This window comes from Dendrobium catenatum, unplaced genomic scaffold, assembly GCF_001605985.2.
Source record: "Dendrobium catenatum unplaced genomic scaffold, ASM160598v2 fragScaff_scaffold_1282, whole genome shotgun sequence".
Lineage (NCBI taxonomy): Eukaryota > Viridiplantae > Streptophyta > Magnoliopsida > Asparagales > Orchidaceae > Dendrobium > Dendrobium catenatum.
This window is the reverse complement of record NW_021319744.1, coordinates 407,080-426,304: the sequence shown is the minus strand read 5'-3', so window position 1 is coordinate 426,304 and position 19,225 is coordinate 407,080. Positions and strand designations below refer to the sequence as shown.

Sequence of the window (19,225 nt, the reverse complement as noted above, 5' to 3'; positions counted from 1 at the left end):
TCGGAATTTGATTGAAATTATTACTTGCGGAGTTCGACGGGAGAACTGTCCAGATTCTGTAATGGCATACAATAAGTATACAATTTTATTTTTTGCTATGTATTTACAGTGTATTTGTTATGTACTCTCATAGAATCCGGATGGTTCTACCGCCGCACTCCGCATGTAATAATCTCTTCATTCATAGTAAATATAGTCAAATGGGTAACTAGTCTTTTCTAACACAATTAAGTTGTTTTTAATAATCTTTAATATGATCTGCAAGCCGATTTTTGCCTTGTGTGTGCATAGAGACAAGATATTTCACCCCTCTTTTAAGTTTATGCATGGCTTAATTTCATGTACCATAGCACCTTATATCAACTTCAGATTTCTCAAACACGTACACCTGTGACCCGCTTGAAAACATGTTCAAACCTTCACACATATGCAGATCATTCCCAAACACATGCAAGAGATGATAAATGTAGAAGTTCAAGAGGTTATATTTATTATATCATAATTAATTGATAATTATATCTAATGTTTATACAACTCATCCTTTCGGAAAACAAAATTTACATTAGATAGGCGAGTGCGACTCATCACCAATCACACTCGTCTCATTACTCGCCCGAGAATTCCTAAATTTTTTTTTTTGAGCTCATCAATCAAAGGTCTTAGAAAAACATGTATTAAAATAAGAATTTGTTAGAATGTGACACTATTTGTCATATATTTTATTTTACAATAATAGAAGCCTGTTGGGGGAAGCTATGGACAGGAGTCAAATAACTCAATGCATATGACAGAGGAGTGGTGATTTACGACGGGAGCTCATCGAGGGAAGACATCGATAAAACTAATCATTGTTAAGTACAATAGGGGCTAGCAATAGAAGCTCGCAGGGGAAGGCATTGATATGTCGAACGATCTGTGAAAGAGAAGAGGGGCTAATAATAGGACCACATTGTTGGATGCCATGGAAGAGATTGAAGACATTTGATAGAGAAGTGATGTTCAAGATAGGAGCTCACTTAAGAAAGCCATACGATGGACTAAAGACGTGTGCATAAGTGGTTGGGTTCATGTCGAGAACGACTAAGATGTTCGAGCGTGATTAACGATTAGGGTTCAAATAAAGTCGTGAGTATAAATAACTAATTCAAACGATGATTCTAATCCGAATGGCAATCCAAACTATATTTGAAACTCTAATTCAAATAAAGACTAAAAATAAAATTGAATTGGGTTCAAATTTATGTTTGTAACATATCCAAATTCAAATAAAATCAGATCAATTTTGCATGCTTTAACTTTAAAAAGCAATCTATAAATAAAATTTTTTTTAATATTGTAGGATAATTTACTCATGCAATAGCTATTAAAATATAAGACGGTTATATTTGACCATATATTAATATATATATAGTCCAAATTTCCTATTAAAATAAATAAGTTTAAAAGCCTAATTTTGCGAAGGGATCGGCGGACCATCAAAAAGGGTTTTGTTGAGGGGGAGCTGTTGTTGTTTGTTATATTTCTATTTTTCTCATAGCTGTTTTGCAACAAGTGGGATTTAATTTTAGTAGGATTTAGTAAATCATGTAAATCTGGATTTAGTAAATCTGAAATATATTAAATTCTGAAAACTATTTAGTATGTCAAATGTTAAATCATATAAATTATGAGAAAATGTTTGACATATATTTTAAGATTTATGATACTTAGGGATTTAAATGTGAAGAAAATAATTATAAATTTAAAAATAAATATATAATTAAAAATAAAAATTAACATGTTATGAATTTAATAACATATTATGTACAAACTACTTATTAATTATTAATTACACTATTAATTATATACTTAGTAATATATATATTTTAAGTTATATTAAGTAAGCTAATTATAGTAATATTAATTACTAATTATACAATTAAGTTAAATTAGATAATTAATATATGCCCTAACTATACAATTAGTTATTTAATTGCGTGGGGCTGAAGAAAAGGTGCGTATCGAAGAGGGAGCGGATGATATATAAAGAATAAGGGAGGAGGAAGAAGGAAAGGCGGGTGATGGGTTTAATCCGGAGCAGCTTCACCTTTCTTACGGGAACTACCTGTGGGATCTACTTGGCCCAGAACTACGATGTTCCTGACATGAGGAAACTCGTTCTCATGGGGCTTGCAATCGGAAGGCAGTACGAGGAGATCTACCGCAAGTCCAAGAAGAAGTCGGATTCCGATTGAGAAGCTCAAGGTGCTTCTCCCTTCCTTTTTTTGTGATATTGACGGCGTGGATTGATCATTATTTTATTTCAAGTGGTTTAGAATAAGATTTGGTTCGATTTTGACAAGGATTTGATCGGTTTCTATGATGTCAATTTTGAATTCTTATATAATATTTAAAATAGAGGCAGCTCTTGTCTTAAAGATATTTTTCTTCGTTTCGAATCTATTTATACGGATGTTTAATTAGGATATTGTTTATGTTGGTAGAAATTGATTGATCTACCTATTTTCATTGTTTTATTCGGTGCCTGTGATTGTCACATTCTCGATCATTGTTTTAGAGGGCATGCTCATTTGCTTGCTAATTTATGTTAATTGAGATTGTTTCGTTTACTCAAATAACTAAGTAGCATCACGACAGTAGTATAGCATTTTATTTCATGCCAATTGTTGAGTGTTCCAAATATAAATGTCTTTGTATACTGGAATTCTTGATAGGATTAAAAAAATAAAAACCGATTCACATAGTTTTTCCAGTCTTCATTCTAGATGCATGCTTATATGATTGTAATAATGTTCTGATTCAAATTCAGCATACAGAGTTTAGCGTTTTCAGATAGATATTTTGAGGGTTTATGGTTGTTTGCGGTAGACGTCAATGCATGCGCATGGAGGGCTTAATGCAGATTGGTTGTTATTTTTTAAGGAATCTGGAGTGGGATTGTGTCCCTACAATGCGGAGAGGTGATGCTCTTGGTTGGGTCCTGAAATGGGCACTTTTTTAATATGCAATGAGTGGGAATTCCTTGCAGCAGCGAGGAAAGGTTTATTTGGGTTGCATTGTTGGGCTCTGGGAGGACGGAGAAGGGGAATAGATGTTTCAACAAGGAGCAGTAAGGAATCCTATAGAAGAACGGCCTCTTAGATGGGAAGAGAGAAGGAGGAGCCTTACCTGGCAATGCTTTTACAATTATCAACCATGTTATACAACCCTTTGAGCACTCAATTTATGGACTAGTTTCACATTGACCAATGTTTGAACACCCAGGAATTCTAGCAATAACTATAATGAATATGGCATAAATAGAGATACTAAAATCAACAAAAATACTTTCACAAATATGAAATAAACGGATAGAATTGCAGAACAAGAAAACGAATTGAAGGTACTATGCAAATGTTGATTTGATGAAGTCCTATAAATACAGTAATTGCTTGTCATCAATTCTTATGAATTGTAAGAATTTTTTTGCAAGAGTTGAAGTCCTAGAAGGCTAGAACTCAACTCAGGGTACTGTTAACAATTGATGCAATTGATCATTTTACCTAGCTATTAGACTCATGATAGGTGATATCTGCATCGAATTAGAAATTATGTAGCATCACTTGTTGGTGGATGGTAGAATTGGCATTGGAACTTGCAACATGGCTCTGGGAGACATAAACAAACCTGCTATCTTAGGACCAACAAAAAATAGCAAAGAAACTAACTCGATTAGATAAGTCATTCTCAACTTTGAATGTAGGTTTAATAGCCATGTTAAGTGACAAACGAAGTAGAAATACAACATGTCCTAGCTTTTTAAATATGCAATGTTGTTTTGGCGCTCAAGAAGGTTATATCTTCTAGTCAAATGCAAGAGGGGGATAGGCTTGACATTAATTGAAGGATAATATTCATTACTATTGCCCATAAGCTAAATATGAATTCTCTATGTTTAATGAAATTAAATTTCTAAACTCATCAAATAACTCACGTACATGAATAATAAGTTAGTCAACACATTCAAATGATGCATGCAGGGGTGATAAAATAAGATATAATTGTTTGAGTGGAAGTATTTCAGATAATCTTATTAGGAACAAAAAGTTCGGAGCTTATGATAAACATCTAAGAAATTTAAAAGGGGTCTTGAAGTAATTGTAGTTATTTTAACTCAAAGAAAATATTCATTTTATGAAGACGGATATCATAAGTATTGTTGGCCATAATAAGGATGAATTACCTCCAATATCTCATTTAAGCTCATCAAATCTATAATATATTTGGTACTAACAAATGAGACATAAGATAGGGGATATTTGCCACAGTTTTTTGCAAGGATTTATGCAAGATTGATCATTAATCCTTCAAACAGTTTTTGGGTGAATTTAAATGTTGCTGTATTGTTAAATCTCATTATACCTATGTTTCTGGTTCAATGTAGGATCAAATCTGGCTGTAAGTAGGATTTTATAGATCTTGTTAATCAAGATTTAGTAAATCTTGAGATCATTAAAAAGATGCGTTTAGGCTAGATGATGAAGACATTTAAGGAATCTAGTATGGGCATTATTTTTCTTGTCTTTTGTGAATTACCGTAGTCATGATGGTATACTGTGTCCATCTATATACAATGAGCATGCAGTGAGATGGTATATCGGTATGCTGAGGGAATGATGTGAATGAGTTTATAAAGCTAAGTATGCTGGATGGGCGAAGACACAACTAGTAGGAAGTGCAGCCTAAAGGGAATGATGTGAATGAGTTTATAAAGCTAAGTATGCTGGATGGGCGAAGACACAACTAGTAGGAAGTGCAGCCTAAAGGAAGTGGACAAATTGTATCTTGTTTCTCTTGGATTTTGAATACAAAGGTTCTTGTTCTTCCTCTCATCCCTCTTGTGTTGATTTTTTCTTGGATTTGGAGGAGAAATTTCATCTTTGGAAGAGCATTAGGGCAAACCCATACTTGGGAACCCTAGGGCGTATCAGAATGATGTGAATGAGTTTATAAAGCTAAGTATGCTGGATGGGCAAAGACACAACTAGTAGGAAGTGCAGCCTAAAGGGAATGATGTGAATGAGTTTATAAAGCTAAATACATAAAAATTTCATTTTAATTGCTATCAATGGTCGACCTAATTCATTCCAATGTCCAGATATGAGAACAAATTCAACTTGTTTGATTTTTTCGGTCTCTTAGATCAACACTCTCAATATGCAGGTACAAAGCATGCAATACAATTAATGTATTTGGGGTGGAGAGACAGCAAGAGAGAGAGGGCGGGTGAAGGGAGGGAGAGAGGGTTTCCACTTTTTTATCTTGCATTTTTACCTCTCTCTCTCATGCTCTCTCACTCTCTCTGATTGAGAGTCAAATGGATTTTTATTTCACTCCTTGGACAATTGGAGAAGAAGGTTAGGAATTTAGGATTTTTGTGGGGTTTATTGAAGAAAATGAGATGTAGAGAATAAAAGGTATGAGTTAAGAGATTTAGGGATCTTGATGAGGTGAAATACATTTTAAGTGAAGATAATATGACCTAGGTTAAAGAGAAAGGCAATGAGGAAATATGAAAATGTTTTTTTGAGACATTACTTAATGAGAATTCTAATGAAGAAGTTTTTTTTTTTGTTGGAAAAATACGACTAATAATACAATGTATTATATCATAAATTCTTCCCAAAAAAGTGAAATATATTTTGGTTCGTAACTATGCATAAAGGTAAAGCTTTTGCCTTTTGGTGCATATGAGATATCCATGAAGATTTGAATAGTTATTGGGGAACATTGTAGTGATTTGGTTAGCTAATATTTTCTATGGAGTTTTGAAGTTTAACAAGGCATCGAATGATTGAAGAAGTGTTTTGGTATTAATATTTGAGAATAAAGATGATATTCAAGATGGCATTAACTATTGAGAGAACAAACTTATGATCTATACATTGAAACTATGGGAGGGAATAATCTAACATAAGCTTAAAAAATAACATCAATTGTAATCAATTTGTTTTCCTTCTAGGAAGATCTAGAATTGGAGCGATTTTGATGTTAAGAAACTAGTGGAGAAGTATATAGAACAAATAAATAACCAGTAGGTTAGTTTTTTTGTAATCATGAGGCGACATATGATCTAGTATCATGAGATATTCTTTGATTTGCTTTAAGATATAAGTATGTGTGCAAAATATGTTAATGCTAATTAAGATGTGTTGATGCAGCATTGAATATAGTTAGAAGTAATTGTTTAATGACTAAAGAATTTTCAAATATTATAGGTTTACATCGAAGATCAACATTGAATCCTTTTTTTTGTATTAGTTAAGATGCTTATAAATGATATTCCAAAGTGATAGTGCTTTGATACACTCATTTTGCGTTTGATATAATTCCAGCTAGTAAGACATCCACTAAATTAAGTGAAAGAAAATTAAAATAGTGAAGGAAAATTTTAGAAGAAAGAGTTCATAGAATTAGTAGAATAAAAATTGAGTATATCTATATATGATATATAATTTTAGTGATATGATATTAATAATTATCGTTTAGGGGCTGTTTGGTTTGAAGTAAAAGGGGTGTAATATATTTTAAATGAAGGGGTTTTTAGAATATTGATGTTTGGTTTGAAACAAATCAAATGTAGTGTAAAATTTTGATGTATTTGAAATTCATCATATAGTTCATTATTGATGTACTTGAAATTCCTTAGATTTGAGCAATTTACAAATACACTGAATTTCATTACTTTCCTTGTTGCCTACCACTGTCTCCATGGCTGCTGCCGGCAGTCGCCATTGCCCCCTCTCCTATCGCCCTTTGCCCTGCATACCACTTTAGACTGCAGCCGTCGTCTAACGCCCATCATCATTGTCACCTGGCGGCCAAAGCTGCCGCTGTATGCCGCCAGTTGTAAAAAAGTTATTGATTTTTAAATTGAACGCAGTAAAAAAATAAGAATGTTATGATTAATTTATAACAAAATTATGAAGGACAATTTAAGGAATTATTATATTACGAAATATTGGAGTGGCATTTATTTTAATATAATGTGACTAAAAATAGATTTACGTGATTCGAGTATCTGCAATTAAGTGTAGAAAATGTGCTCATCAGATGAATTGATAAAAATTAGCTTCACATGGCCAAGAAGAAAATATGTTCGATACTTCGATCTAATGCTATAATTATAGAAGAAGAACAAAATACTATTTCGATGAATATGATTGATACCTTGGATAACAGTCGAGAATAGTGAGTGAAAAATGAGGATTCATAATGCCTATCCCAAATAATCGGGATAGGGCTAATGATTATGGGAGACTAACAAAATTAAGATAATTGTAGAATACCTTGATTGGGAAGGAGGAAAAAGGAATAGGAAATATGCATACAAAATTTTGAGTTATCAACACACACAACTCGTATAAGGGCATCTCCAACCGAAAATCTCATTTTTCACTCCAAAATGCAGTGAAACAAAAAAATGTTGTGATTCATTTCCAATTGAACGCCATTTTGTCCCGTAATCGTCGTTCTTTTCTTTCGCGCATTTCTTTCGCAAGTTCAGCTAAACCCTAAAAATGGCGTAGATGAACAATGCAACGCCAATATTGGTGTCGCACTGTTCACCCGCGATCAAATGACGTCAAAAATGACGGTCGGTTGGAACAATGCAAGAACGGGTCCATTGGAGTTGCCCTCAATTGGGGAGAAAGTAAGCCATCAATATCAATCAACAGTGGTCAATCTATGCAAAAAGTCTATGTAAGTGGTTTCATATATATATATATATATATATATAATAAAACTATTATTAAAAAAAAATATTCTTATCCTTGTTACATTCAAATTTAAAAAAAATATATATAAATCGTGGAACTCATTTATAAATAGTAAGGGACCTTCAATCATGGAACCTCTTTATCCACGGGGCTGAAGACCGGGTGGTAAATTCGGCCATAATTGATGGAAATAGAAGTTGATAGCCATCAATCACTCTGCAAACAAAAGCCTTGATGATCTCTATCCCTTTCATCTCTGTTGTAATTAATTTTTTTATTTTTTCTTCTCTGATTCTGTTGAAAGCCCATAAAGGTTGTCGTTGTTGTTGTTGCTGTTGGGTTCTGTTGAAAGCAGATTGATCTCTCTAGCGCATGATTTGCCTATTTACCCTTCCACTATATGCTTCAATTTGAAATAATACTACTAGTACTGCCTGGAACCTTAAGCTTCTATGAGGTACTATCACACAATATATCATGTATTTTTGAACCAGCTGTACTACAAAAATAATGGAATTCAATAGAGGAGCTGGGTCAAAATATTTGACTCAATTTTTTATTTTATTTTTTTGAATGGGGTATCTGCCACATCCGAAAGGGCGCATGACTAATCCTTGACTGACCTGGAAGAGGTGTCCGTCCCAGAATCCACCTATCCCGCACTTGATTGGGCCCCACTTAAGAGGTGTTGCCACTCAAATGGATTCGAGCACGGGTTGGAGGGTTCCCAACCGTATTCGCCCACAAACCAAACTAGATAGTGGTGTATATTTGACTCAAATTTAACTATGATATATTTTGTAATGATTTGTTATGTTGATCTTAAGGCCTCTATTAAATCTTGAGTTTCTCCCAATAGATTGGCAATTGGAGATATTGTCAAAGGAAGATTAGCACTGAGAATTCATAATTTTTCCGTCTTGATGATCTGATGATTGTTGATTTAGTGATTGTATACTCCCACACATCTAAAAATGCGTCGATGCTTAAATAAACTGATTAATACAATATAAATGAGCAGAGCATAAGGAAATTCGACTAGTTACATTGAAAATAAGGAAACTTTCGGGGTTAGGTTTGCTACATTCCTCAAAAGATTACCGCTTCGCTATTTCAGATTAAGGCTTCATTTGGGACGACTTTTTTTATTGCTTATTAAAGCAGCTTTTTAGTTAAAAAATTAAAATTTTTGTTCTAGAAAGCTACTTTAAGAAATAATAAGAAAGCTATCCCAAACGAAGCCTAAGACATCTTTGGATAGTTTTTTTTGCTGCTTTTTAAAATAATCTTTTAATATAAATGTAGTGAATTATAAATTTTTCTATTAAAAAGCTGTTTTAAAAAACAACAAAAAAATTGTCTCAAACGAAGTCTAAGTCTTATTTTTTTATTGTTTTTTATTATTTTATAAAGCTATTTTTTAGTAAAAAATTTTCTTAAAATCAATAAAAAATAGTGATATGAAGTTATCCTAAATGAAACTTAAAATTATGTATAATGATATCATATTGCGGCCTGTTGGTCGACTGAAATGATTCCTCGCAACGATTCCGCATTTAAATCTCCTAATCAGCTCTAAAAAAAAGTTATGTATAATATTATGATTAATAATGGAAGGTATTTTAAGATTAAAATTATGCCACATGTAATATGAATAATATTATGACTAATTTTTAATATATTTATATTTGAATTTAAATTTATGTAATGTGAAACTTTAAGGAATCATTGTTTTAATAATGTATAAACAATATATAAACTAAAAATTGTATTCAATTTTATTTTATAATTTGTTACTTAAATTTTTAAATTTGCAAATATGAAATGTATCGACTTTTTGGTACTTTTTATAATTTTTATAGAATTTGAATATTTCAATTTAAAGTGTAGTGTAATTATTAAAGTAATTATATTATGTTTATATTTTCAATTTTGAATATAATACAAATCATCATTTGAATAATTATTTTGCTATAGATATTTGCATCTTGTGACATATTTTAAGATCACATATTCATTAAAAATAATTATGTTGTGTCAAAATATATTTTTTATTTTACTTTAAATATTCCCAAAAAAAAAAAAATTATTTGCCAAACCATAAAATAGGATAATATTATATAGGTTTTTAAATATTTTACTATGAAGAGAAGACAGCGAAGGCTGTCCGTGCACTCGAATTTGGTGAGCTCCCTCCAGTGTGGACGAGGGTGGACGAGAGGAGAGGAGAACTGGGGATCGGCGATTGTTAACTGAACTTGAAAAGAGTTCCTAGGCGGCGAAATGGCGAGGCTGATGGCGAGGGCTGCCGTGATGCTAGCATGGGCGGCGGCGATGGCTGTTCTTTGTTCAGCAGCAGACCCGTACGCATTTTTCGACTGGAATGTGGCGTACATTAAAGCGGCGCCGCTGGGAGTGGAGCAGCAGGTGTGCGCCGCCGTGTTGTTGTTTGGTCTTCTTCCGGTTCTCCTATTTTTGGATCTGCGATGTTTTTTTAACTGTATAAAAATAGGGCGCCTCGCGGATATTCTTTCTCTTTGACCCGCTCTTTTCGCTCTTTTTTACCTTTTAACGCGGTGGAGCGGAGATTTGCGGCTTTTGGAATTTTTTTTTTCTGGGTTTGTTATTAGTTATCTTTCTTATCGGTGTCTTTAGGTGATATCGATCAACGGCAAATTTCCTGGACCACTTCTCAATGTGACAACCAACTGGAATGTGGTGGTGAACGTCCTCAATAGCCTGGACGAGCCCCTCCTTATTACTTGGTAATTTTTTTTTAGAAATAAATATAGATTTTTTTTTTGCACCATTGATGCAAAAACTTTGAGAAATTTGAGATCTTGATCGTGTTTGGAAGAGCTAGGGTTTTTACTCGGGGATTCTGATTTGATTTTGGTGTCTTAGGGAAGGAGTAGAGCAGAGGAAAAATAGCTGGCAAGATGGGGTTCTGGGAACAAATTGCCCAATTCCAGCGGGATGGAACTGGACTTACCAGTTCCAGGTCAAAGATCAGATTGGCAGCTTTTTTTACTTCCCTTCAATTAACCTCCAGCGTGCTTCTGGAGGCTTTGGAGGGTTCACTATCAACAATAGGGAAATCATTCCGGTGCCCTTTGATACGCCGCATGGAGACATCACTCTCTTTATTGGTGATTGGTTCAATAAGAACCACACGGTGAGTCCATGTGGAAGAATAGCTCGATTATATATATATATATATATATATATAACTAGCGAATGTCACTTTTCAATTAAGATCTCTGAGTATAACAATTGGATTGTCTAGGACTTGAGGACGGAACTTGATCAGGGAAAGACTCTTGGAGTTCCTGATGGTGTGGTGATAAACGGAAAAGGTCCTTATCGTTACAATGACACCCTTGTTCCTGCAGGCATTGAGTATGAAACCATCGATGTTCAGCCAGGTGAGATTACTCGTTCTCCATATAGGCTTCGTTTAGGACGGCTTTCTTGCTGCTTCTTAAAGCAGCTTTCCAGTACAAAATTTTTAATTTTTGTATTAGAAAGCTGCTTTAAGAAGCAGTAAGAAAGCTGTCCCAAACAAAGCTATAGTTTGCTTTTTTTGTTATCTATAGCATTTGAAATGTTTTATTCAGGTATTCAGGTGATAGGTAGTTATCAGTTCAAGTAATATTTATACAGGGTCAGTTCTTGCAATAATGAAAGTATACCGTTTTATGTTTAACTGAATGTTCGAATGATTTTCTGAAAAGCTCTAGACAAGTGCAATTGGGAATTTGTATTACAGATTTTTAATCTTTATCTCCCAGAACACATAAAATTGCAAACATTTTTTTCTCTCTTATTTTTGGAAGGATAAAAAGAACAGCTAATGATATCTATTGATTCAATTTTCTTGTATCAGGGAAAACTTACCGGCTACGTGTCCACAATGTTGGGATATTTACTTGTTTGAACTTTAGGATCCAATCTCACAACTTGCTTCTTGCCGAAACAGAGGGGTCATACACTGTGCAACAAAACTATACCAGTCTTGATATCTTTGTAGGGCAGTCATACTCCTTCTTGGTCACTATGGATCAAAATGCAAGCAGTGACTATTATATTGTTGCAAGTGCTAGGTTTGTGAATGGTTCAAAGTGGGACAGAGTTGTAGGGGTTGCAATCCTACACTATTCTAATTCCAAAGGAAAAGCATCTGGTCCTCTTCCCGATCCTCCCAATGACTTTTATGACAAAACTTACTCAATGAACCAAGCAAGATCCATTAGGTTTGTGCTGCAATTTTGTGTATTGTTTAGCATGCAGGGCAGTTTACTAGTTGCATGTTAAATTACTAACATTCTACACGTTCTTTTTTTCATGCTTGTTTAATAACTTACATTCTTAGCTAAGTCTTTCTTATGGCCATTTTGTTTTGACCAAGTGTCTAGAATTTCTTGCAACTTATCTTTTTGAATTCAAGTGTTTATTTGGTAAAATGCAAAGTAATAATAATAATAGATAATTTAAAGTTAATTTGTGAATTTTTAAGTGCAGATTATTTAGAATAGTTATGAAATAATGGAGTGATTGTAATAAGAAATATGATAAGTAAGCATAGATTAGTTAAATAAATATCATTATGTTCATTAATTTGTGTCAATTTAATAATTAAATATGAAATAATTTAATTAGACTAATTAGAGATTGTTTTGGCTAATTAGTAAGTTTATCTATTCTTTTTATGCTTTCCTCTAGTTTATCATTTACCATGGCTAGTTGATGACTTGCGCTTCTCTCTAAAAGGAGAGGAGAATGACCTAAGAGCTGGAAGTCTATCGAAGTGTTTCTACTTTTAGTTTGTCTAAGAATTCTTAGTCGGTGTTGTTCACTTGCTCCTTACAAGCCAACCTATTTGATTGATTTGAGTTTGGAGGCCAAGCTTACAAGTTGTGAGTCATAAGATGCACTCGATTTTACATGAAACACTTTTTTAGTTATGGTCAATTTTAAGTTGTTTCCTTCCATAAACTTTTCCCCAAACCTATAATGTCTCTTTAGTCAATGCAATCCATGGTATCTAAGTATCTAACAAATATCTTTTGGTCATGCTGGATGAATTACCTCCATGAATGGATAGATTGTGTTCCATGACAACCTATAGGCTATAGCGATAGAATTATGAGATTTTAATTGGGTTTGTCATCGTTCCCCCACCAAATGCTTTGAGGCAATAATGACATATTCCTTCACCAATAATATTTGCTACTAAATCCAAAGCATCGCAATCCTATTGATTGGCCTCAATTGAAAGCATTTCTCATGATCGAGATGGATAATTAACTTTACACGCTCAAATTTATAGGAAGCCTTAAATCAAATTATAAAATACTCGAAAGATGTCAAAATTCTTGAGCACTATTTTATTTAATATTTAATCTATCTTCCGAAAAATAAACCTAGAATTACTCGAGTTTGAATAAAGCCAAAAGAGTTGTTTCAAAGCCCACAATGTTTCTTTTAATTTATGCACATAATTAATTTTTATGGCATCTTCGTGTCCCTAGATTGTTCCTTTCATAAGGCTCTTAATCATTTATTTAGGACAGAGTAGCCATGCTTAACTTATTATTTGTATTCATATACCTTATAGATATGCCATTTCATTTATCAGGTTAATAGTCTACTTTCTATCTTTCCCTATTCTATGAATTCTCTAAATGAGTTGTAGGAGAATTTATGTTTCATCATTATGTATCTATTTTTCTCTTATTGTATATAAGTCTAAATTAATGAAGAATTAAGTAAACTAATTGTGATAGATTGAAGGTAATTTTGATGGCATCTTTGCAACAAAATAAGTTTACGAATCTATTCAATCATCAATAGGGATGAATGGAGAATAATGAGTTTATATCGGTGATTTCAAATACTTGGGATAAGTTTATTGAATGATGGGAAGATATAGGTTTAAATTAATGTTGGTTCTTTTCTCTAAAACTCTCTTTGTGATTTATCAGGTGGAATGTGAGTGCAAGTGGTGCCCGCCCCAATCCCCAAGGATCTTTTAGATATGGTTCCATCAATGTGACCCAAGTGTATGTCTTGAAAAATAAGCCACCAATCCTTATTGACGGAAAGCTCCGCGCCACACTTAATGGAATTTCATATTCATCTCCTGAGACACCATTGAGACTTGCTGATCAGTATGACAAAAAAGGAATATACAAGCTTGATTTCCCCACTCGTCCAGACGCAGTATCACCAAAAATAGCAACCTCTATAATTAATGGCACATACAAGGGTTTTATGGAAATAGTATTTCAGAATAATGACACTAGGGTTCAGAGTTATCACCTAGACGGATATGCATTCTTTGTTGTAGGGTATGAAAAATGCAATATCTCAGCTATACCTATAGAAATAATGCAGTCCTATGCAGCAAATTAGCTTAACTTGCATAAAAATAAGCACATTTCATGTGTTGTCTCAAATTGCTATCAAATGGTCTATCTTGAAATTTACAGGATGGATTATGGTGAGTGGACTGAGAATAGTAGGGGCACATACAATAAATGGGATGGTGTGGCACGCAGCACGATACAAGTGGGTAATTATTTTTGCTCCTATTTTTCATGATACTATTTTCAATGTTCATTGGCAAGTTCTACTTCCCTCTAACTAGTTAGTTGTAATTTTCACTATAAGTAAGCTTAGTTGGAATTTTGGATTCTTTCATGTTTCCATTCAGAAATGCTAAAAACGATCTTATCATTGAGCAAGAGCGTCTTATTCATCCGTGTATAATTTTTCCTTTGAAATGTTACTGTAGTCTTTATAGGCCAATATCATATAGCTGCTAATTTTAATTTTTAGGAAGCAAAACTTGATGATTGTGCGTTGTTGTTGAAGAAAATTAATTGCTAATTAACATTCCTAACTTGTCGAGATTAAAAGATTATTTTGATACTTTCATTCAAATATCTAGCTAAAGTAATGATTTTCTTGTTGCTGCTATACTTGGATTAAATAGTCAAATATTGAAAGACAAATCGATATCAAATAGCTTGCTGGTTTGACTTGTTATAAACCCATCGTTATCCTTGTTTATGACAAGTTAATTCTTAAATTATCCTATAAATTTATTTGGAAATGTATTCCTCCAGTATTTTTTAGGTATAGCAACTACTTCATCAAGCGAGATTATTTACATCAAATTTTTTATTTGGTAGCTCTGCATAGCATCAATTAACTAATGGCATTTATTGAACAGTCTATTGATACATGTGATTTTTAGAAAGCAAGCTAAAGAGTTATCATTTTAAAACAGGAAAAACTGAGATTAAAGTTATCATTGTTAGCTTGGATGCTTAACTTAATATTCTAGAGTGAACTCTTCTTTATTGACTAAAATAAAAATGAAAGATTTAAAGAGCATGTAGATGGTGGGGAAACTTGCATCAATTATTTGATTTGAAATTGTACTCTCCCTGTTCAACACAAAAAAAAAAGACTGTTGTGAGTTGTGACAGGTGATTGATGAAAAACAATGTGTGCATCATAATAGATAACTTCAAAGTAGGAGATAATTCCAGCAAGAATTCTCCTTATATGGATTTAAATTTAGATGCAAACTTATCAAAAATAAGTTTAAAATTTTAAAACTCATTCTTATCGTATTTTGGATTTTGATGCAATAGTTCAACCTCTGTGACCTCGATCTCCCTCATGTGATGTGTGATTCACAATTCAATTGCCATATCTATTCAGGATGGCTTCCTCTTCCATCTCAATGATGTGATATGAAAATCAATATTATTAAAGATCTCTATAGAAAAGTTTGATGGTCATAAATGGCCTGTCTCGAGTTGTTGATCCATTTTTTATCTGATGAACAAGTTATAAGAGTTGCTTTGTCTTGTGGGCTTCTTTGAAATGGATACCAGTTTGACTATCCTCTTCATGTTTTGATATCCAAAATCATGCCCCTTTTTAGGAGGAATTCAATCTTGTGACTTTTATCTTTCTAGATGAAAGAAAGTTTGTTGCCCGACTTCTCTGACGAACAACTTAGCCTTGCTTTGTAATTGAATTTTTAGTAAAATTTTGGGAAGTTTTAGAAGCTTATAATTAGAAAATTAGGAGTTTAGGTTAGGAGTTTTCTTTATTATGGAGTATAGATAGCATACCATCTTTAGGAACCTCTACTAAATGTTAAAAAGTCATACTATGGGAGTACTACTTATGTTTACTTGTTTTCATGGTAATATCTCATCTTTACAGTTTGCCAAAACTGATGAAGCACTGTTTTTTCATCCTTATCTTGTTTGAATTAACAAGTTTTTCGTCCTTTAAGCTCTTTCTTGAATAGTGGAGCTAAAGAGATAGAGGCATGTAAAAGTAAGATAATGATCCTCATAATGTATTATGCTTCTATAGCTCAGTAGCAAATTAGCCCCCCAATAGTTGCACATTGCTAGTTTCAACTACCTCCTCACACGACCTACACCCCTACTACTTTCCTCACTTCTACGTTTGCTTGTCTCCCTGCTCTTATGCATCTCTCTCATCTCCAAGCTAGCCCATATTCTAATCGCTCCCATAGCACATTCCACTTCTCCTGATTCCTCTCCCTATGACATTTGCCCGTCCACTATCTTGCTCAGACTTTTGCTCCCATGAAATCAATTTAATACCAAGCTTCACATCCTTGAAATAGTTTTAAAGCGAGCTATATTGGGCGAATAGAAAATATTAGAAATTGATTCCTCGTTTGGTTAAATATTAACCTGCATAAATTCTCTGAAAAACCTTCTTAAATGTAATGATTTCATTTTATTCATAACATGATTAATTTTTTTTCTTAAAATTTTTCTATCTTTTGAAGCATTAATACTAAGTTAAGTGTTGCAGAGATGAGGATGCTTAGGTGGGTGAGTGGTTTTACCCTTAGAGATAGGATACGAAATGAGCATATACGTGAAAAGGTTGGAGTAGCTCCAGTGGAAGATAAGATTAGAGAGTCGCCTTAGTTGGTTTGGTCACATTAAATGGAGGCCTTCTGATGACCCGATTAGGAAAATTGAGGTATTAGATTTGACTTATGTTAAGAAAGGTAGATGTAGACCTAAAAAGACTTTGTTAGAAAATATTAGAAATGATCTTACTTTATTAGATTTAAATAAGAATTTGACTTTTAACTGGGCACAATGGCGAAAAAGGATTCATGTAGCCGACCCCATGTAGTGGGACAAAGGCTTGTTGTTGTTGTTAAAATTTTTCTATCTACAAGCAACCAAATGAGCCCTGACTACATTTAAAGTTGTGTAACCGATTATATTTTCATGTGTTGATGAAGGTTTACCCTGGAGCTTGGACTGCTATATTAGTCTCACTGGATAACGTTGGCACTTGGAATTTGCGCTCTGAGGATCTTGATTCGTGGTACCTTGGACAAGAGACATACATTAGTGTTGTAAACCCCGAGGGCACTAACAGAACTGAATTGCCTGTTCCAGACAATGTTCTGTACTGTGGAGTCCTCAAGGACCTGCAGAAGTATATTATTTACTCTACCTCTGCATGTTTTTCCTCTTCCTTTCTTGCTATAAGTTCCTCATTTAGCTTGTTTTTGCATTGAAAATTTTCAGACCGCAAACACCTCATGCCCAGGGCTCAGATTCCTCTTCTGCAATTCCAACTGGAAGCTTCATCCTTGTTGCAGTAATGATGTTCTGGGCTTCATTGCCTGTATTCCTGTAAGAAGATAAAGGTTGCTGGGAGTTTTTCAGACCCGTTGGAGCTGACTAATTCATTAACTGTCAGGTTTCTTCTAGTATTATAGCCGTGCAAATGTGTGCTGTTATGAATCTAATTCATTGTTTTTTTTCAGGATGTTAATGAAGTTGCTTTTATTTTATTTTATTTATTGTTTTATCAAATGTTACTGACTTTGGTTTTTTACCATTCATTTATGGAAACTGCCATAGGATTTCCTTTTGGTGTTTATTTTATTTTATTTTTGTTTGGTTGGATGAATTTAACCCACATTATGTTTGTAGCCCTTGAGAGCACATTTGGCTAGTTGAACTTAGAATGAAAATGAACCAAATGAGCTCATATTTGTAGAGGGCGACTCCATTATGTGCTCTGACAAATGTGCTAAATACTTTAAAATTTGATAATATTGTGCAGACATTTACATAAATATGAACTCCGCAATCATTGGAAGCATACAGTTGCTCGAGATTAACAATTTCAACGATATTCTCAGCTCACAAAGAGTCATTTCTTGTTAAGCATATCACTATGATTCATTCTCAATCCGTCAGCAAACATGTGACATATGTCATATAATCCATAATTCACTATTAAATTGCACCATAGATAAAAGACACATGGTCAATCTTATCTATTGGTTTTGAAATAACAGTGGCTTTAATGCAACGCATATCACAAATGAAGCAGTTTTTCAGTTCATTTTAATATAGGCCAGTAGGCCCATGATGATTGTGTACATAGAAGTTGAAGAACTTCTCACATGGGAAATTAATAAAGGCGATCATTCTCAACTCCTCGAAATTCCAACACAGTCAACCCAAATGTACAAGTACTAAATAAAGAATAAACTAATTACATGAATAATTACCTCAACAAAAGATGATCACACTTAGGCTTCGTTTGGGACGGCTTCCTTTATGCTTCTTAAAGCAGCTTTCTAGTACAAAAATTTTAATTTGTATACTAGGAAGCTGCTTTAAGAAGCAATAAGAAAGCCGTCCTAAACAAAACCTTAGTTGAATATACTTTTTATATGCTGAAGACTTACTCTATTATGGATCGATCAAATTGATGTTGGTTGTTTAAGCATATATGATCAACTTATCTTCTCCTCAATATTTTCAACCATTGTAATCATTTAGGCCATATGCTTAGCATGAATATGTATCATATCATGCCACATCATGCACATAATGCAAAATTAGAGGCCGACGTATAAGCATATGCGACTATGTACAGTGGTACAAGCTAAAGCTCAAGTGAAGTAACATATAATGATAATGTTGATGAAATAAAAGGAGATCTTAACATGATTTAGCAGGGTTAACTAAAATATATAATATACTAAATTTTATACAAAAATATAAACATGTTAAAAGTACATAATTTTGTTTAATTTATAAACTAAAAACAATCTCTCTTAGCTAATGTTATTTTCCTTGCATTCTTCTAAAAAAAATGCTAAAACATTTTGCAATTCTACAAAAATGTTAAATATTTTTGTGTTTATGTGCTAATTAAAATTTTTGTGATTACATTCTTCATTCATAATGATTTTTAATAGGTGATCTTTTTTTAAAACTAACCATATATCTTGACCTAGTTTACAACTTATATAAATAGACTAGCAAGCATCATAACACACAGATGGAGGTCTTGTTTTGCTATATTATAGTTGAATTGGAAACTTTTTAAATTCAAATTTAGAATCATTTAAATTT

The 19,225-nt window shown here is 33.2% G+C and overlaps 1 protein-coding gene across 2 annotated transcripts; it reads left to right on the top strand.

Moving 5' to 3' along the window:
• The first annotated feature begins 9,921 nt into the window (after positions 1-9,921).
• LOC110108333 (monocopper oxidase-like protein SKU5) lies at positions 9,922-17,737 on the top strand. 2 transcript variants are annotated; one of them, XM_020838928.2, is made up of 9 exons: positions 9,922-10,187; positions 10,416-10,525; positions 10,665-10,935; positions 11,047-11,185; positions 11,647-12,013; positions 13,745-14,110; positions 14,252-14,330; positions 17,083-17,282; positions 17,375-17,737. In XM_020838928.2, exons 1-9 carry the CDS (start codon positions 10,044-10,046, stop codon positions 17,484-17,486), a joined length of 1,788 nt encoding a protein of 595 aa, XP_020694587.1. In that variant the 5' UTR covers positions 9,922-10,043; the 3' UTR covers positions 17,487-17,737. The 2 variants fall into 2 exon arrangements, with proteins under 2 accessions (XP_020694587.1, XP_020694588.1); XM_020838929.2 differs by lacking the exon at positions 17,375-17,737 and having other exon boundaries at positions 14,252-14,334; positions 17,083-17,265.
• The last annotated feature ends 1,488 nt before the right edge of the window (positions 17,738-19,225 follow it).

Coding starts and splice junctions, on each gene's coding strand:
- LOC110108333 (XM_020838928.2), top strand. CDS start 10,044: ATGGCGAGGCTGATGGCGAGGGCTGCCGTGATGCTAGCATGGGCGGCG. Junction 10,936..11,046: donor GGTTCAATAAGAACCACACG/GTGAGTCCATGT, acceptor TGGATTGTCTAG/GACTTGAGGACGGAACTTGA. Junction 14,331..17,082: donor TGGCACGCAGCACGATACAA/GTGGGTAATTAT, acceptor GTGTTGATGAAG/GTTTACCCTGGAGCTTGGAC.